The 21,067-nt window shown below is 39.4% G+C and overlaps 1 protein-coding gene across 7 annotated transcripts in view; it reads left to right on the top strand.

The window, feature by feature from the left end:
- usp19.S (ubiquitin specific peptidase 19 S homeolog) overlaps positions 1 to 21,067 on the top strand; it is a 76,197-nt gene that overhangs the window by 6,082 nt on the left and 49,048 nt on the right. For 3 of the 7 annotated variants that reach the window (XM_018261424.2, XM_018261418.2, XM_018261419.2), the window contains exons 3-10: positions 1,169 to 1,297; positions 1,535 to 1,671; positions 2,971 to 3,429; positions 9,715 to 10,057; positions 14,599 to 14,755; positions 16,251 to 16,322; positions 17,463 to 17,617; positions 20,849 to 21,063. In XM_018261424.2, the coding sequence (XP_018116913.1) occupies positions 1,169 to 1,297; positions 1,535 to 1,671; positions 2,971 to 3,429; positions 9,715 to 10,057; positions 14,599 to 14,755; positions 16,251 to 16,322; positions 17,463 to 17,617; positions 20,849 to 21,063 (1,667 nt within the window). The remainder of the gene's footprint in view (positions 1 to 1,168; positions 1,298 to 1,534; positions 1,672 to 2,970; positions 3,430 to 9,714; positions 10,058 to 14,598; positions 14,756 to 16,250; positions 16,323 to 17,462; positions 17,618 to 20,848; positions 21,064 to 21,067) is intronic. The other 4 variants (XM_018261425.2, XM_018261422.2, XM_018261420.2 and 1 more) reach the window with 3 other exon arrangements.

Raw genomic sequence — 21,067 nt, 5'->3', positions numbered from 1 at the left:
AAAGTCATTTGTGTTGGATGACAATTTGTGTCTCTGGTGTTTGAGTCTGGCAGCTCAGTGATCCAGGGGTAGATTCTGAACTGTTATAATTTGCTATATTTAGTTATGTTTCTCAGCAGTTTATGGAATATTATCAACTATTGTATCAATTCTAACAGCTGTATTTAAAGCGGTTGTTCACCTTTTAAATAAACTTTTAGTATGATTTAGAGAGGGATATTCTGAGACAATTTGTAATTGGTTTTTATTTCTGTTTTTTGAGGCATTAATCAGTTTTCCAGTTTGCAATTTCAGCAGTCTGGTTGCTAGGGTCCAAACTACCCTAGCAACTATGCAAGAGACTGGAATATGAATAGGTGAGGGCCCGAATAGAATGACGAATAATAAAAAAAGGTAGCAATAACAATACATTTGTAGCCTTAGGTTTTTTAAAACTGGGTCAGTGACCCCCATTTGAAAGCTAGAAAGAAGCAACATTGAGGCAAATAGCGCAAACTATAAAATATAAATAAAGTAGATCAATACAATATTAATAATGAAGACCAAAAGCAAAGTTGCTACGAATTGGACATTCCATAACATACTAAAAGTTGCCTCCCTTTAATTCTGTTAATGTGGATGTTGGCCTCCATTGCAGTTAGATGTGTATACGCACTGTATGCTCCCCATTGGTTTATCAAAGATATGGTATTCAGCACCCATAATGAAACCCTTATACAAAGACTGCACAAGCTGCAGGGCAGATGAGTGAACTTGAATCCTTACTGCTCTTTCCCACAAGTCAGCCCTGATTTCAGCTGGTTGACACAATAATAAGTTATCAAAATAACCAGTTTACATATGGTGCCTTATCTCAATATATAAGGAAAAACATATGTCTATAGTATTTTTTTTTTTTAAAAAATTTATTTTTTATTTTTCCCGTTAAGGGAATAGTATACTTGCTTGGGCTATATACCTTTGGAACTAGGTGCCCCTCCCTTATTTGCTTTCACTTTCACTTAGCGTTTAATCTTTGCATAATTCTTTTATACATTTCCAAAAAAAAAAAATGGTTATCTTTTGTGGTGATTTGCAATTCATTTTTAGGTTGTTTTTTACCATATGGTGTATTTTAAGAAAATGTAATAGCCTTTTTTTTTTTTTTTTTTTTATTATTATATAACAGACATTGTAATTGACTGGAAGCAAAATTCGGAAGAAGTCATAGTGAAATTAAATGCTGGACCGAGAGCTTTAAATGTGGAGCAACTGAATGCTGAATTCACAGATACAGACTGTGTTATCAGCTTCCCAGGTGAGCACTAAACAGCAACAGAAGTTTTCAAAAAATAAGTGTTTTATTTGCAGATTGCAACTAAACATTTCAGTGGCTTCATGCCCTTTCATCAGTGGTAAGTGCGTGTTCCCACTGACAAAGGGGGGTTGTGAGGCCCCTGAAACGTTTGTTGTTTCTTCACTCCGCAAATAGCACGCATGCAGGTATCTTTACTGTGAGACTGGGGGACTAAATCACATGTATATTTTCTTGCAGAAGGCCAACAATGGAAATGCCAATTTCATGAGGAAATTGAAGGTTCTTGCAGTAAACTGCAATATAAAGAAAAGGGGAATATTTTGCAACTAATTCTGCAGAAGAAAATTCCATTTAACAAATGGCCAACACTTCAGGTAAGGCTCCAGACCGTTTTTCCTAAAATAGTGTTTTAATCATGAAATTCTATTTAGAAAAGAACCTGTGTGGTTTTAGATTAAAACTGATATTCTGATTGGGATTTTGCAGAGGGCCAGAAGAGGGTACTCTTGCATTAAAACAGCTCAGTTTTCCCTACTTGAAATGGTTCTAGCTATACTACAAATATCTTTAAACATTTAAAGTAGGGATGCACCGAATCCAGGATTTGGCCTTTTTCAGCAGGATTTGGCCGAATTAGGGGTGGGGAGGGAAATCGCATGACTTTTTGTCACAAAACAAGGAAGTTAAAAATGTTTTCCCCTTCCCACCCGTTATTTGCATATGCAAATTCGGATTACGGTAGGTTCGGTATTCAGATGAATCTTTTGTGAAGGATTAGGGGGTTCAGCTGAATCCAAAATAGTGGATTCTGCCAGCCCCAGGCAAATTTAAAGTGCTGCAGGCTATGTTTGCCTGGGGCTGGCACATTGTTTTCCTGGAATTGCAATAGTATGCTAAAAAATGCACACCTGAAACTTAAAGGGATGATTTTTATGATGTAGTTTATAGTTATATTTCTAAATTAAATTTAACTCCAAATAATTCACTCTACAATACAAAATTTCATTCCTGAACCCGCAAGTTGTTAAATGTGTGTGTAGGTGACATCTCAGGTCATTTTGCCTGGTCATGTGCTTTCAGAAAGAGCCAGCACTTGGATGGAACTGCTTTCTGGCAGGCTGTTGTTTCTCCTATTCAATGTAACTGAATGTGTCTCAGTGGGACCTGGATTTTACTATTGAGTGCTGTTCTTAGATCTACCAGGTAGCTGTTATTGTGTTAGGATTTGATATCTGATTACCTTCCCATTGTTCGGTTGTTAGTCTGCTTGGGGGGGATTATATCACTCCAACTTCATATAAGCATCAATATTTTCTCTGAAAAGTATTTTCAGGCTTCTTTAGCTCTAAAAATATAGCAATTTTCACAAAACAGTTACATTGGGTCCTGTGGGTGTCGCTACAACATAAATGAGTACTTGGATAGCTGTCAGTATCACTTTATGATCCGTACAGTATCCAAAATATTTACTCTTGTCCCCTGGGAAACATAAAAGAGAAGTTAAAATCTATATAAAATGCTGTTAGTGAAGCTATAAATAAGAAGAATGGACTGTGTACAATGTACAAAATGTGTTGAAAGCTCAGTTTCAAGTCATTTAGCCATAGACGTGCCTTGTTGTATTATTGACCGTTTGCGGACTGTTTATTTACACTTTGGCTTTGTTTACACAGAAGAAGAGGAAAGAGCCCTTGAAAGAGCAGGTAACAGCCAGAGTCCATATAGAAGATGGAAAACCAAAATCCTCTTTAAAGTTATCGCTACCCGACAAATCCCAGTCCCAAACATCAGAGAGCACGGACACACCAAAGGGTAAACCACACCTTGGAAGTGTGAAACGGGGACAAGAAACGACAGAGGCCAGTAGTGGAATGAAAAGCAGCCTTACAAGGAAATCCATACCTACTGCAGTGCACAGCGGAGTCAAGACGAAAAGAGGCTTCCATAAATCTGCCTCTCCAGTCTCCGGAAAGGATTCCAGTCCACAGAGTCAGAAAGTCGCAAGCTCTGAAGACCTTTCCAGCTTTGCAGGTGGCAAAGGGCTAAACAGACGCAATGTCAGAAATTCAACTGTGGCAGCACAGAAGTCTGGAGACAGCCACATGGAGCTGCAGAATGTACAAAGGGACCAGGTGAGCTACTGCTCTTGAGATTTGTTCACTATTTAAAAGAGAACTAAACCCTAAAAATTAATGGCTAAAACGGCCATATTTTTTATGACCATATTGCACCATCCTAAAGTTTCAGCTTCTCAATAGCAGCAATGATCCAAGATTTCAAACCTGTTGCAGGGGTCAACATCTTCGAAGGTGTCTGTGACACTCACATGCTCAGTGGGCTCTAAGCAGCTGCTGAGAAGCTTAGTTTAGGGGTAGTCGCAAATTATCAAGCAGAAAATGAGGTTGGCCTGTAATACAAGCTGATGCTACAGGGCTGATTATTAAATTCTGATGCTAATTGCACTGGTTTTCTGGAGTAATTATCTGTATTAATTACTAATCGGCCTTAAATTGTGACATTTATATGTTATGTGTACTGTATATTCTGAGTCCATCCCTAAGCTTGGTAAGTGACAGCAGAAAAGAAGATGGGGAGCTGCTGGGGTATCATTGGAGACACAGATCTTTACTGCTAAAGGGCTGTGGTTGCCTTGGGCTGGTATAGAAGCCTAAAACATAATGTACAACATTTCTAGTCTACTTCTTTAGTAAAGCATTACTTCTCCTTTAAAGGCACATTGTCTGCAGGTGCAATGGAACCCTCTTTTTGCGTGTATAGTGTGAGCTATCGTATTGCTTTCTTTAACCAAGTCATTGTGGGACAGTACCACGAGCAACATGTTGCTCATGATCTACTGGTTGAAGATCACTGATCTACAGTATGCTAGTGAAAATTACAGTGACTTCACACATTGGGGGTCATTTATAAAGTTCGCGCAGCGCATATTTTTCGCAAATGGTTGTATTGCGCATGTTTTTTGCTGAGCGCTAATATATTGCACTGCTCTGCCCGTCTTTCCGTTTTTTGCGAATTCGCAGTGTGAATAAATTTTGCAAATGGCGCGCAAATGAGACAGGAGTTTGCGCGAGCGCACCCAATGTGCGAGGTTGTTGTGCGCGAAAATAGCGTTGACAGTAACTTAAATTCGCAGTTTGCGAATATTTTATCCGCCACCAAAGTTGTGGCGTAATTGAGTCGCAGAGTGTGCGCATAAAGATTCGCAATTTGCGAATTGTGACATATTTATAAAGCCCCTTTAGACATTCGCATTGTGAATAAAAAATTCGCAATTCTGTTTGCACCCTCTTATTCAGCTTTATAAATATAACCGTGCGCAGGGCAAATATATTCACTTTGCGAACCGATCTGCCCTGCGCGAAGTTTATAAATGACCTCCATTGTTCTTTATGGAGACTGTACATGCACAAAATCAATGAAAATCAAGACGCAAATAAAATTAAACTTGCACCGTTTTATCTGCAGTTAGCGTTTCAGTGCACTTCCATAGAAATCTTTTTCAGCCAGAGTCAGTTTGAACTCCTGTGTTAAGTGGAATGTCCTCTGACACAAAGCATGTGGCTACCTTGGGGTACAGGTTTGTGTTTCATATAGGGGTGCACCGAGTCCATTATTTTGGATTCTGCCGAACCCCTGAATCCTTTGCAAAAGATTTGGTCGAATAACGAACCAAAACGGAATCCTAATTTGCATATGCAAATTAAGGGTGGGAAGGGGAAACATTTTTTTACTTCCTTGTTTTGTGACAAAAAGTCACGCAATTTCCCTCCCAGACCCTAATTTGCATATGCGGATTCGGTTTTGCCGGGCAGGAGGATTTGGCCGAATCCCGAACCGAATCCTGTATTCGGTGCAACCCTAGTTGCATAACACATAGGAATGCCAGCAGCACACAAACTGAAGTGTTCCTTTTATTCAGCCCAAATACAAAAAGGCAATGTTTTGGGTCTTTAAGGTCCTTTAAGAAGCTTCTTGTTTTTTGGGCTCAATAAAAAAAAAATGTCAACACTTCCATTTCTACTGTGTTTTGCTTGTATTCCTTTTTTTGCATATACTTATATCCCCTGTGGCAGGCATGTGTCCTCCAGCATAGCACCTGACACCTAATTGGATTCCATTTGGCCAGGCTGAAAAAGGTCTCTGATTCAGAACCAAATCCTGGATCCTGTGCATCCCTGCATAAAACTGCACTGCATGACAACTATGTAGAAACCTCATGGATAGAGTCTTACAAAGAGGAGGCAATGTTATTTTGTGAGTAATCACTGGCTGGGATGACTGCTGCTTTTTATAATTATACGGCATTGAACAGCAGTGCAGAGTCTCATTACAAAGGGCTTATGTAAAATGTAGCTTCTTTGCTTCTATCCTCCTCTCATTTATAGGTCTTCTATCCCTGCATCAGATGAAAAGGACAATATAACATATATATAAGTAGGGTTCTCTAAATGTTAAGTAAAATATATTGGCTTGGTTTATTCACAGGGAGCGTTGCTTGTCTGCCTGTTTGTTTTTATTCACAAATTTGGTTTGGGATTCAGCCAAAGCCAAGCATTTTTTTATTACAGGATTTGGACAGCTGCTTTGTGTGTTGTTTGACTTAAAGTTCTGGACAACCAAATGCAACATTTTTTAAGGGGAAATGCACCCACATGTACACATGAGCTCATTCAGTTATGAAAAAGCTTCTTAAACACTGAGCTTCAAACATGCTGATTCCACAGATATAAAGAAAATGATGATAGTCTGGGATTATTTTCCCACCCCACCCATGAGCTCAGAGTTGTGCAAACCCTTCCTCGCTTTGTTATGATGTAAAGGATTCTGGGACTTGAAGTCAGCTTTCCAGAGAATCTGTGCACCGCCCACTATGGAAAGCGGAGGGACTTCAAGTCCCAGAATCCATCACTTCACAATAGAACAAGGTGAGGGAAAGGTTGCATAACTGAGCCTAATAGTGGGTAAATGTGAGCAGAGGCAGATAGTCATGGTTTCCTTTCAGACTGAGGGGGAAAAATTAATGAATTGAATGAGCTCATTCAAAAAGTTATGTATAATTTCCCCTTTAAGGCTAAAATGCTCTTCTGAGCAATTAATATTTTGATATTAGGTTTACACTGGTTTGATCCATTTATAATACATGTGCCCCTTATCCATTGTGCTAAATTAAAGAAGAAATATGGTGTGAAAAAAAATAATGTGCCTGTGCATTATATTCTTAAATCTAGACGGAAAGTGGTTAACCTTTAAGTGCCACAGATCGTAGAATCTACGTTCTGTGGCTAAAATTACCGAAGTGCCACAGAACGTAGAACGATCTGCTGCACTTCTGGGTTTGGGAGCGGCCTCTTCCCCAAGTAAGTGGTACACTTACACAAACACACACTTATTACACTAATACACACACTCACATACATTTTTGGGGATCGGGGGTGTCATGCACACTCGCACACACATTACACACAATTTACTGATTGTGCATACGCTTTTGTATGGCTTTTTTTTTTTCTTATTGCATCATTTCTTTTTTTTAGCTGAAAATTTTGTTTTATTGACATTGCGAATAGCGTATTTGCTAACCATACTGTACAATAACTTTTATATGTTATTTCGGTGATTATATTGCAATTTTGGTGCATTTTTAGCAATTTTTAGCCATTCTATTGCATTTTCAGCTCTGCATATGTGTTGTTCACTTGTTTCTGTCTGTATAACCTATTTGGCCAAGCTAAAATATTCAAACTGTGATTCTGATGGCCGATTAAACTAGTCGGGGGGGGGAAGCATTGATTTTAGTGATTTATTTGATTTTTACACTGTTCTGTGTTTCGTTTTGCTCGTGTAAATATTATCTACTATATATATATCCATTGGGTGGTCTCTGTGCACCACATAGTTTATTAAATGTATGCATATTGGGCTTAAAAAGTGTTCAATAGACCCCTGTTTTATGCTGAAATTTGAGGCATATAATGGGGTAAAAATCAAGCTTTTTGATTTTCAGCATAGCTTTACAGTTTGGCAGTTTGCAGTAGAAACACATATTTACCCATATTGGATTTGTCAGAATGTGTACTTTCTGAAAATATATGGTAAATGTGATGATTATGCAGAAGCTGAAGTGAATTTCGGAACAAGTTGAATGCGCTCACTTCATTTTGGGGTCTCTAAACGCCAGATAATTTCAGTGGAACTTTGAGATTCATATTTTAGATGTTTTTCTAAGGGAGATAATATGGTAGAAAGTGAAAGTTTTGAGGCAATTTTCAGCTATTTCATCAAAACCGACAATTTTGCGACTCAGTAGTTTGGAGCAGAAAGGCATGGGTACCCGTTTTAGATTCGGTAGAATATGTACTTTACAAAAACATATGGTTTTAGAGGGTAAACATATTTGTGTTTTTACCCCACCAAAAATGCAGTCAATGTGTTGAAGTGACCCACAGGACTTTGTATGCACTAACTTCATTTTGGGGCCTCTAAATGCCAGATACTTTGGTAAACCTATGCACAATGTGCACCAAACTGTTCAGTGGACCCCGGCAAATAATATTCAGGGTGCTTTTTCTCGGTACCTTATAAAGTGTGGGATATGCTGAGCAGCAAAATAAAACCTTTGAAGTAATTTTTCAGAATTTTGATACATTTTTATAAAAACCGCTACGTTCAGACAAACTTTGGTTTTCTGGGGTAAACCTAATATTTCAGAATTTTTTGGGCTTGGAATCTAAAGTATACCTTTTTCTGCCTTAGTGCTTTCAAAATTCGGTAATATACTGCCGGGAGTTTTTGCTGTACAGAAGTCCTAACACTTCCTAAAACTATACATATATGGTATTGGCACATTCAAGAGACATGAGACTTTCCAAATCAGTTGTATTTTCATTCCTAAAATGAAATATTTTTCTGGTATAATTCCATATATTATGAAAAATATGATTTTTCGGTATTTAGCGCTATAAATCTTTTTGTAATGGTGGAAATACAGGAAAACTCAGGCAGATTTAGAAAGCTCAGGTTCTCCCAAAAAAAAAAAAAAAATATGTAGTTTTCCTAGGTAAACTAAAGGTTTCCTCTAAAGTGAGAGAGCACAAAATGTTTCAAAAATGTCTGTCATTTCGTGCAACTGAAATGCGAAATTCTGCTGGCACTTAGAGTTAAAAAAGCAGTGTGTGGACTGATTTATTGAAAATTTCTGCAGTAACTGTAGTAATCCTGCTGTCCACTCCACACACTGCACTGTAGAATAGGAGCCAATCGGCAGCTAGGCTGACCTGATAGGGAACTGAAGCCTGTTTTTGCTTGTGTGACTGCAGGGCTGTGATTGGCTCTCCCCCTCCTACTGTGCTTCTAGCAGGGACAGTTAGGACATGTCCATCACTCATTTGGAACCATTTTTTAAGGAGAACTATTGTGAAAAGTAAAATTTCATATAAGCTTATCATACTGAAATAAGAAACTTTATAAATACAATCAATTAAATATTCTGCATTATTTCTGAAATAATCAAGTTTATCTTTACTATCACAAACAAGGGAAAGTTGTGCTCACCACTATTTTTTAAAACCATTAGGCGGGGGTGCAATGAGGGTGTGACCACAAAATACATATAGACAAATACAAGAGTCCTCTGCACTCAACCCATTATCTTTACTATCCCTCTCTCAGCATCTGTTTCTCTTCATTCAGGAGATAAGTGTCAGATGAATGATCCAATATATCTTATAGGGGGGCTCCTTTTGCCTAGCAGATGAATTAGAGCTCACTCAAATAACTGATTCCAGTACAAACAAAATCTAACAAAAAACTTGCTTTTTGTACAAATTCCGCATGTAGAGAGACATGATGTCTGGTGATTTTAATAGAGTGAGCTCTAATACATCTTCTAGGCAAAAGGAGCCCCCCTATAAGATATATTGGATCATTCATCTGACACCCAACTCCTGAATGAAGAGAGAATGAAAAGAAACAGATGCTGAGAGAGGGATAGTGAAGATAAACTTGATTAATTTCAGAAAAGGTACAGACTTTTGAATTGATTGTATTTAGGAAATTTTGAATTTTAATTTTAGCGATAGTGCCACCTTAAAAATGAATGCTAATTCTTAGAAGCACTAGGGTTTTGTTTCAGCCAGCACTGAAATCACATCAAAACACCTGTACATGCAATCTTCCCACACGTCTCACTTGTAAAACCGGCACAGCCGGTGTTTCACAGGATTGAAAGTTATGGACGTTGAATTTACCTTTGTCCTCATTTTGTATACCTGCTAACCTCCTAGAATTGTTTATGCAACTAAAACAGACATAATAATGGGTGTTGTGTTAAATATGCCTAGAAATACATCTAAGCGTGCAATAAAAAGTGTGTTTTTCTTCTTTTATTATTTTTATTCTAGAATATCAGTTTAGGGAAGGAGAAAAGGCCTGTTCTGGATCAACAGGTACTGCTGCAACAGGCAGGACCAACTGTGCAGCCGGTATGTTTACACGCTATGGAGAAGCAAAATGCACCCGTTGATCAGAATTCAGTGGTTCCATGCAAAGAAACGCTTGTGTCCACATATGAGCAAACCCTGGACTGTCAGCAGGAGCCGTCTAAAATGGATCTAAATGTAGAAGTAAAGGAGGCCGTGGTTAAACCTCTCTCGGATTGCACACCCTCAGATGCCACTGAATTGGATTGCCTAGCTGAAAAAGTGGATTCCTCTAGTGAGGATTGTCTAGAAGAAACAACAGAAGGTAATTTTTCTACTTGTTATTGGAGTTCCTAAGGACTCCACTCAATTCTATGCCTTTTAATTCATTATACACTTGATAGGTGATCTCTGTAGTTTTATAAATGTTATGTAGCATACCCAAGTGAAGTTACGGCTGAGGCATGGGAGCCAAGCAGCCAGCTCTCATTGGTGCAGTGGTCAAGACTCTCAGTGGCTATAGTGATTAACAAAATGTTCTATACTGGACTCTGAATCCTGGCAGAAAGACAACTTTTTTTTTTCCCTCCACATCCAGAGACAGCAAAAGTCATGGGGGTATATTTATCAAAGAGTGAAGTTAGAGAACACCACAGTCATCTAGAGTGAAATTCCACCACTCCCTATTCATTTTGAAAGGCGTAATTATCAAAGGATGAACTTTCATTTTCACCCATTAAAAATCTCATAGAAAGGAATGGAGTGTGGCGGAATTTCACTTGAGCACTCTGGTGAGCTTTAACTTCACTCTTTGATAAATATGGTGTTTTCTGTTGAGAAATGGTACCTACGTTTGTATTGCCATGCAATTACTTTGAATTAGAGTCCTAATTCTGACCCCTACCTGCTGACCTGCACCCACCACCCTCTATGCTCCCCTAATCAGATCCACTACCCAACTCATCCTGCAAATAGTTCACTTATTTTCTGACCCGGCACCCAGGAAACCAAAAGTGATGTCACTGTGAACTAGAAGTGATGTCACACTGGAAAATGTTCTAATAGTACAAGAAATGTTACCACAGACTGGGGTGGGGGGTACCATTCCTGCAACTTAGCCAGGTACCCAGACGGGTACCCACAGACTATCCACACAATCAGAAATTTCTGCCCAAAACCTGATCAGATTGCAGGTATTCCTTGGGTAATGCAGGACTCCGCTTTGAATACATTATCCCTCTGACATTATTGTACCCAAGATTTAAGCAGCGAGGAAAGCAATGCAAATTATTCTTTTGCAATACTTTTGTTACAAACACACTGCTATTGCATTGCTAGTGGCTTTTCATAAAAATCAATTGAAAGCAGGTCATGGATTTGCAGTACACTTTCTGATGAAAGTAAAGCCATTTCCCTCCTTATGGGCCACAGTAACCTGAAAATACCTTTATTTATTTTTTATACTTTTTAATTATTTGCCTTCATTCCAGCTTTTAAATGGGGGTCACTGACTCCCATATGCAAACAAATTCTCTGTAAGGCTACACATGTATTGTTATTGCTACTTTTTATTCCTCCTCTTTCTATTTAGTCCCTCTCCTTTTCATATTCCAGAACCTTATTCATATCCATCGTTGTTAGGCTAAGTAGGCCCCTAGCAACCGGATGGCTGAAATTGCAAACTGTAGAGCTGCTGAATAAAAAGCTAAATAACTAAAAAACCACAGATAATAAAAAATGAAAACCAATTGCAAATTGTTTCAGAATATCACTCTCTACATCATATGTCATGTGACGTGTGAACACTCCGCTCAGTTTCCATGCACTGCTTTCATTATTTAGTTCATTATTTATTAGTTGCTTATAAACAGGATACATTTTCTCTTTAACTGGCTGCATTGCGTTGTCACCATGCCGTGACGGTTCTGGCACAGATCATAAAACAGCTCATGCCTGGGATCAGGACTGGTAGTAAAAGGTTATATTCCAACCCCCCTCCACTAACTGCCGCCCTCCTGGATTGGTTTCCCGGAGGCCATAAGAGCACTTTCCTATTTCCTTTTTTATTCTTCCCCACGTTTCTTTCCTAATAGTAGTCTCTTGTTCAAAGTCAGCAGTCCCAGTAAGTAAAAGGGGATGTCTGGAGTTTCCCCTGGTATAGTCTTATTTGCTCTCCCAATTGTGCAGTTACATGCTGGAAACCATGGGGCAAATTCACTAACCTACGAAAATTCGGCAGCAACGACTTCGCTCACATTGCCATACTTCCACAGGCGTAGATTCGCCAGGACAACGATAATTCACTAAATGCTGAAGTTGCGTCCAGGGCGCCAAACGCTGGCGAAGTTGCACTAGTATTACTGCGCCAAGCGAAGTTGTGCTAGAGTTGCGTAATTTGCATACGGCGTTGAGTTTAAGTTGAATGGACGTATATATGTTAACATGTATTTATATAGCGCAAACATGTTGCAGCAAATACATTACACTACACAAGCCGGGGAAATAGAGTTGTTATATTGCCCTACACATGAGCCCAGTATATAGTTTATGTGCCATATGTTAGGAAATGTAGGGGGAAAAGAGGTTACCCCCCCCAAAAAATGACACTCTTTTGCAGCCTATCACCCTGAAAAAGGAAAAGACACCAGCGTTTTTCGGTTCTTAGAAAAATTTTCAACTATTTTTTGAGGAAGTCCTATCTACTATATTGCACTTTGCCTGGTCTGAGGTGGCGAAGGCAAGTCTGGCGCAAGAGGTAACGTTCTGTAAAATCCGCGTCTTAATAAATTTGCGCAGTTACGTCCATTCGCCTGGCGTTAGGGAGCGAAGTAGCGCTAGAGTCTATCTCCTTCGCTAGCGAATTTACACCGGTGACCGTAAATTGGTAAAGTTCTGAAATGACGTCACTCTGGCAAAAATGCGCCAGCGTTAGTCACTTCGCCCTTTAGTAAATTTGCCCCCATGTGGGGATTCCATGACCTACACTTCCTGCTCTGAAGGTAATAACAGAGAGTCCATGTATGTGAACAGTATCCAATCCCATCCAGATAGCATTTGCTTGGAGGGGGGCAGCTAAAATACAAGGTTACTGAGAATAAGCACATGTAAGGCAGATATCTTAGCTATATGTTCATAAGACTTTATTTATATGAAGCAGTGTTTTACATTTGGCCCGTTTTATGGGATATATTTGTATAGAGGCACCTGCAGAGCTCAGGTGGATTGTCAAGAATGCTTGTTATTGGCAACTTTTCAATTGGTCATTATAGTGTCTCTGTCTGTGTATTCTTTCTTTTCTATTGCCTGAAAGCTTTAATCATATTTAAAAGCAGTTGTTGTCCTTCATTTATTTCCCCATTTATAGAAAAAGTAGCTTTGAAGCCATAACACACTGGGGCTCATTTGTCCACACTGGGCAAATTTCCCCATGGGCCGTTGCCTATAGAAACCAATGAGTGATTAGCTTTTTGAAGCCAGCTGCAAGTAGAACAATGAATGCAGCAATTTGATTGGTTGCCATGGGCAAATTTGCCCAGTGTTGATAAATGACCCCCACTGTTCTTCAAGCTGTTTTTCCCCTCTTTGTTTGCATTTATAAATATAAGAAGGAGCTGCCATATTACAGGTTACAGGTGTGGAACATGTTATCCAGAATGCTCAGGGTATTTCGGATAACGGATCTTTCCGCAATTTTCATACCTTAAAGGAAAACTATACCCCCGAGCAATGTAGGTCTCTATAAAAAATACATTGCATAAAATAGCTCATATGTAAACCCTGTTTCATGTAAATAAACCATTTTCATAATAATATACTTTTCTAGTAGTATGTACCATTGGGTAATCATTAATAGAAAATTGCCATTACAAAAAATAAGGGCCGTCCCCTGGGATCGTAGGATTTACGGTGCACACAAAAAAAACACGATAGGTCACATGAGCCAATTAACAGACAGATCAGCAGTTTTGATGATACATATCTGGCCATAAATCATGCCATAGTAAAAGCCATAAAACAAGACAATTTTACAGCTTAAATATTCGCAAACGTAATTTGTCGCTAGAAAATTCGCAACTCGCAGAAATTACCGCTAACGGAAGCTGATTCGTTAACGTAGTTACCGCCAGTGATCGAAATTACTTCTAAGCGCACCGCTGCTTAGTAAACTTAGTCGCTGCGGATATTTTGGGGGAAACATATTCACAGTGATAATATGCGGAAACTTATAGTCAAATTTACCGCACTTTACTAAACGGACTCCTAAGTTGGTTATTATCACAGAGAAAAGGTAAATCTTTTTTAAAGATCTGGATAATTTGGATAAAATTGAATCTGTGGGAGATGGCCTTTCTCTAATTCTGAGCCTTCTGGATACTGGGTTTCTGGATAATGGATCCCATACCTGTACCTTTATTTTTAGGGAGAGCAGCACTATTAAGTTAATTTCAATGTGCACCCAATTCAGGATTTCGTTCTGCATTGAGTTCAGTCCAAGCACTTTTTGCATAATTCGGGTTGGCCAAATCCAAAGTGTTTCCCTGAATCAAATCCAAACTCTCAAAGTCGTGACTCTGGACAGTGAATGATTAAAAAAATAAATAAAATTGAAATTGATTTGGATTCCATTCTAAAAAAATACGGTATTTGGGGAAATCAATGAAATCCCTAAAAAAGATTCCCGGATGCCAGCAGGGTTGCAGTTCTGAATTATTGCTACAATGTGTGTGATTATCTCTGGTATAAGCACTCTGGGGTGTTCCCGGGGGATATTTGTGCTGCGGGTCCTTATTGTTTCACCTACTGGGAAACGTCCTGCTCTGTTACAAACAACAAAACTCCAATTGTCCTTTATCCTTTTCTTTTTAGAGCCAGAGCCAATAGTGAACCTGACGTTTATGAAGAATGATCACTATGAGAAGGGCAATGATGTGGTTGTCGTGCACATTTACTTAAAGGAGATCTGCAAAGAAACTTCTAAAGTGCTGTTCCGGGAGCAAGATTTCACACTCCTCTTCAAAACAAGGTACAACCCGTTTCCAAGGCAATAATCGCAGGGAAGGTCACTGTTTTTGTGTGTGATTAAAACTTCTTTAAGGCCATGGACAATGTCACCTGGATGGTTTTGTTGCCAACTTATTTCAAAGGGAAACAAGGGGCGATATACATACCTCCCAAATTTGGAAATAAAAAGAGGGACAATAAAGTTGCTCCGCACAGCACGGCGGAATTTTTTGACCACGCCCATTTGTATGGTCACATGACTTGGGGCAGCTGGGAAATTGACAATATGTCTAGCCCCATGTCAGATTTCAAAATCGAATATAAAAAAAATCTGTTTGCTCTTTTGAGAAACTGATTCCAGTGCAGAATTCTGCTGGAGCAGCACTATTAACTGATTCATTTTGAAATGTTTTTTTTCCCATGACAGTATCCCTTTAAGCAGTGAGTCTAACGTTTCCCAAGGGACCTGTTATCTTATATTGTTACAATAATTTATTTGCTTATCTGAAATTGTTACAAAACTATCTTATCTTCTGCTGTGGCTGTTCTGGCCTCTCTGCCAAAAGCTAATTAAATTAGAAACTTTAGAAAACTCCGTAGTCGAATTTGACAGTTTTGACCATAAAAACATTTGAAAATTAGAATTTTCAATCCGACCCTTAATAAATCTGCCCCTTAGTATTGCATTGGGGCATGATTAGGTGTATATTTTAGGGATTCAGCGAATCCACTATTTTGGATTCGACTGAACCCCTGAATCCTTCGCGAAAGATTTGACCGAATACCGAGCCAAATCCTAATTTGCATATGCAAATAAGGGGTGGGAAGGTGAAAACATTTTTTACTTCCTTGTTTTCTGACACAAAATCACACAATTTCTTTGCATATGCAAATTAGGATTCGTATTCGGTTCGGCCGAATCCTGCTGAAAAAGTCTGAATCCCGAATCAAATCCTGGATTCGGTGCATCCCTAATATTGTTAGAATATTTGAAACTTTTGGTATCTTTGCCAGTCTAGTTTACATGCCAAATAAGCTTCAAGAGTTGCCACGTCACCAAATAACATGGTTCTTTATTTGTCGCTGAAAATTGAGGAAAATGTTGAGCTGAATTTGGTTAGTTTTTTCTTGTTTAAAAAAAACTTAAGTTCTATTCTGTGGTGAGGAATCGTATATCCTGGTACTCAAGTGACTGTGTCTACTTTCTTCCTGTCAAAAACTAGAGATGCACTAAATTCAGGATTCAGAATACAGGATTTGCAGATAAGGTTTTAGAATACAGGGCCGTTAATAGGGGGTAGGCAGCAGAGGCATCGCTTGGGGTGCAAGTAGAGAGCGGATGACCAGCACAGGGGCAAGTGAGTGGGCAAGCAAGGATCTGGTGGGGACACCAAGACAGGTAGTGTTGCCTGTGACGCAGATACTACTTGACCCAGCATTGGAAGAGTTAACATGTTTTTCAAGGGTTCAATATTCATTTGCTTACACAATGACAATTTTTTTTCTATCCCCCCCAGGGATCCAAATTTCATGCGACTTCATCCGAACTCCACGCCAGATACTGTGTTCAGGTGGCAAGTAAAACTCAGGTAGGATATTTAATTCCAAAATGAAGCAAAAGTCAACAACTTTTTGGGAGGATTGCTTCTGTCCTTCAAGGAAAACCATGTGTTTAAAGGAGAAGGAAATGCTAAAATTAAGTAAGCTTTATCAGAAAGGTCTATATGCTGCTCTGTCAAAAGAAACACAGCATTTCTTTCCTTCTATTGTGTATACATGGGCTTCTGTATCAGACTTTCTGTTTTCAGCATAAACCTCCAGGGCAGGGCTTGAGCATGCTCAGTTTGCTCCTCTCTCCTCCCCTCCCCTCACAGTCTTAAAGGGGTGGTTCACCTTTAAGGTAACTTTTAGTATGTTCTAGAATGGCCAAATCTGAGCCCAGAGCTATAAGTGAGCAGGGAGAGACTCGGGCAGGAAGGGATGTCACACCAAGCTAATATGGCAGCTGCTATCCTAAACAAACCGAGCTGTCTAGAGCTGTTTACTCAGGTATAGTAAAGCATTCTGCAGAATAAATATAGTCTTTTATGGCTTGCACTATTGTGGCAATGAACTGATTTCGTAGCTTTCCTTCTCCTTTAATTGGGTTGGTCACCTTTGACATAACTGTTAGTATGATGTAGAGAGTGATATTCTGAGACAATTTGCAATTGGTTTTCATTTTTTATTATTTAAGGTTTTTGAGTTATTTAGCTTTTTATTCATCAACTCTTCAATTTGCATTTTAAGGAATCTGGTTGCTAGGGTGCAAATTCCCCTAGCAACCATGCATTGATTTGAATAAGAGGCTGGAATATAATAGGAGAGGGGCTGAATAGAAAAATGAGGAATACCAAGTAGTAATAACAATACATTTGTAGCCTTACAGAGCATTTGCTTTTTAGAAGGGGTCAGCGACGTCCATTTGAAAGCTGCAACAAAAAAAAAGGAATAATTATGATAAATGAATAATGAAAACCAATTGAAACGTTGCTTAGAATTGGCCATTCTATAACATACTAAAAGTTACCTTAAAGGCGAACTACCCCTTTTAGACTGTTACTAAGCTTTTATGTAATGAATCATTCTCGGCTTTCTTTTTACTTGGGGCAAGGGTAATGCATATTTTCAGGGTTCGGGGTAATACATTTCTCTCCGCTTTAACTAGACTTTACTATGATTTTTTGCAGAAATCTTATTGAACCTGATTTGTGTCGTTTCTGTTTCACCGGCGCTCGGGTTGATATTTCCCTGCAAAAGAAGCAAAGCCAGAGGTGGGGTGGCTTAGAGGCACCAGCCACACAAGGTCTGAATCCAGAATTCTACCTTTTGCCCAAAGAACAAGGTGTTGGAATTTTAATATAGATAGTTCTAGATATACAACAGGCTTTGATTGAGTAGGTTGCATAGAGATATTTACATAGGCAGAATATCCTGGTAAAAGGAGCCAGGACGTTATCATGGAGTCTCTTGTCACCTTAAGGGTTGTGATTTATAACATTGGCGCCACTGTGTTTTGTTTGCCAAGAGACAGTCTAGATTGATCAGTTCAGTATACTGAAGGCTAGCCAAGGAGATTGTGAAATATGTATTTTTTTAAATTATTTAAAGGAACAATAACACCAAAAAATGAGTGTCCAAAAGTAATGACAATATATAATGTTCTTTTGTGCTGCAGTGGTACAACTGGTGTGCTTGCTTCAGAAACTATAGATTATATAAACAAGCTGCTGTGTAGCCATGGGGACAGCCATTCAAGCACAGGATACACAGTAGATAACAGATAAGTACTACTACAGTTTATATAAACAAGCTGCTGTGTAGCCATGGGGGCAACCATTCAAGCACAGGATACACAGTAGATGACGGATATGTTCTGAAGAATCCCATTGTATTCTACAGAGTGTATATGTTATCTGCTGTGTATCCTGTGCTTGAATGGCTGCCCCCATGGCTACACAGCAGCTTGTTTATATAAACTATAGTAGTACTTATCTGTTATCTACTGTGTATCCTGTGCTTGAATGGCTGCCCCCATGGCTACACAGCAGCTTGTTTATATAAACTATAGTAGTACTTATCTGTTATCTACTGTGTATCCTGTGCTTGAATGGCTGCCCCCATGGCTACACAGCAGCTTGTTTATATAAACTATAGTAGTACTTATCTGTTATCTACTGTGTATCCTGTGCTTGAATGGCTGCCCCCATGGCTACACAGCAGAACCCTAAGAATGAATATGGCAAAAAATGCCTTATATTATTTACTGAAATTATTGCACCAGCATCAGCTTGTCAATAGCAGCAATGATCCAGGACTTCAAACTTGTCACAGGGGGTCGCCATCTTGGAAAGTGTCTGTGACACTCACATGCTCAATGGGCTCTGAGCAGCTGTTGAGAAGCTAAGCTTAGGGGTCGTCACAAATTATCAAGCAGAAAATGAGGTTGGTCTGTAATATAAGCTGATGCTACAGGGCTGATTATTAAATTCTGATGCTAATTGCACTGGTTTCTGTGCTGCCATGTAGTAATTATGTGTGTTAATTACTAATCAGCCTTATAGTGTGACATTTCTATTCTATGTGTACTGTATATTGTGAGTGGGTCCCTAAGCTCAGTAAGTGACAGCAGCACAGAGCATGTGCAGTGAATCAGCAGAAAAGAAGATGGGGAGCTACTGGGGCATCTTTGGAGACACAGATCTTTACTGCTAAAGGGCCGTGGTTGCCTTGGGCTGGTACAGAAGCACAAAACACAACATTTCTACTTTTTGAGTTAAGCTTTACTTCTCCTTTAAAGCGGTTGTTCACATTTTAGTTAACTCAAGGTGGCCATACACGGGCCGATAAAAGCTGCCGACAGACCGTGTTGGCAGCTTATTGGCCCGTGTATGGGGGCCCCCGACGGGCTTCCCCGATCGAGATCTGGCCGAAAGTCGGCCAGATCTCGATCGCATGGGATTAAAAATCCCGTCGGATCGCGGCCGCATCTGTTAGTTGATGCGGTCCCGCGATCCGACCGCCCGTTTGGCGAACGCTAGGATCCGATCGTTGGGCCCTAGGGCCCACGATCGGATCAGCCCGATATTGCCCACCTCAAGGTGGGCATATCGGAGGGAGATCCGCTCGTTTGGCGACATCGCCAAACGAGCGGATCTATCCGTGTATGGCCACCTTTATAGTTATACAATGGCCAATTCTAAGCAACTTTTCAATTGGCCTTCATGGTTTATAGTTTAAAGAAGTAGCTAGAAATGTTGTACATTTAGAAAGAAAAACAATTAGTTAAGCTTTAGTTCTCTTTTACCAAGCTGCAGTGAATCTGCCTGAAAGAATGGGCCAATTGCTGTTACCAGCAGATAATTCTGGTACAATAAACCAGTTCACCAACATTACAAATTGCTAATGTGAATCCCTGCTCTATCTTGTGTAGGTTCTCTGTTTGGCCTCCTCCAAGCTTGTGCCAACTGTGCAGCTGGAGAAAAAGCATAGCCTGTCACTGGCACAACTGATAGTGCCATGTAGCTGAATAATGTTTTATCATGTAAATTACCTGATTTAAAGGGGTGGTTCACCTTTACGTTAACTTTTAGTATGTTATAGAATGGCTAATTATAAGCAACTTTTCAATTGGTCTTTATTATTTATTTTCTATAGAAGCCCTTTACCCAAATGTCATTGAGATACAATTATGTTGAGGCTACAGTTGCCCTTTCACCCCCAACAAGGGAATTGTTTGCCTGCAAGGTATTTTTTATATTCTCTCTTAAGTGATGCAACGAATCCAGGATTCCGTTCAGGAATTCAGCCAGGATTCTGCCTTTTTTAGCAGGATTCAGATTCGGCTGAATCCTTCTGCCCGACCGAACCAAATCCTAATTTGCATATGCAAATTAGGGGCAGGGAGGAAAAGCGTGTGGCTTTTTGTCACAAAACAAGGAAGTAAAAATGTTTTTTTCCCTTCCCATCCTTAATTTACATGTGCAAATTAGGATTCTCTTCGGTATTCGGCCGAATCTTTCGTGAAGGATTCGGCTGCATCCCTTCTTTAAAGGGGTGGTTCACGTTCACTTTTAGTATGTAATCGAGTTACTAATTCTAAACAACTTTTTCATTGGCCATCGTTTTTTTTTTTTGTTTTTTTTATAGTTTTTTAATTATTTGACTTCTTCCATGTATTGTCATTGCTACTTTTTTTTTTTTACTCTTTCTATTCAGGCCTCTCCTATTCATATTACAGTCTCTGATGATTCAAATCAGTGCATGGTTGCTAGGGTAATTTAGGCCCTAGCAACCAGATGGCTGAAACTGAAATCTGGAGAGCTGCTGAATAATAGGCTAAATAACTCAAAAACCACAAATAATAAAAAATTGTCTCAGAATATCACTCTCTACATCATACTAAAAGTTAATTTAAAGTTGAACAATCCCTTTAAACACTCTTTTCTTCCTTGTATAATGTTATAAGTAGGTTAGTAACTGTTGCTGTTATCTAAGCTACGATGAACTTTCTCACTTGCTTATTTTTGAGAAGGACCTGTTGCTAAAGACAACACCCCATTTCCCCTTTTTTAAGGTGCAGTGGGTGGTGCCAAGGTTGCAATGCCTGCTGGTCCACCTCCCCTTGATAAAACTCAACCTGGAAGTAATCCGCATTCTCTGTCCAACAAAGAGGAGACCAGAGCAGTAGAGAAAGAGAAGCCAAGAGCAGAGGACACCAGCCTAGACAAGGTCACCTCCAGGACAACAACTGATCACGTCTCTGTAAAATCAGAGCAGCTTCTGGCTACAGTAA

Source organism: Xenopus laevis, chromosome 4S (genome assembly GCF_017654675.1).
Source record: "Xenopus laevis strain J_2021 chromosome 4S, Xenopus_laevis_v10.1, whole genome shotgun sequence".
NCBI lineage: Eukaryota > Metazoa > Chordata > Amphibia > Anura > Pipidae > Xenopus > Xenopus laevis.
Note: the sequence above shows the minus strand (reverse complement) of the source record. Positions and strands in the feature narration are given on the sequence as shown.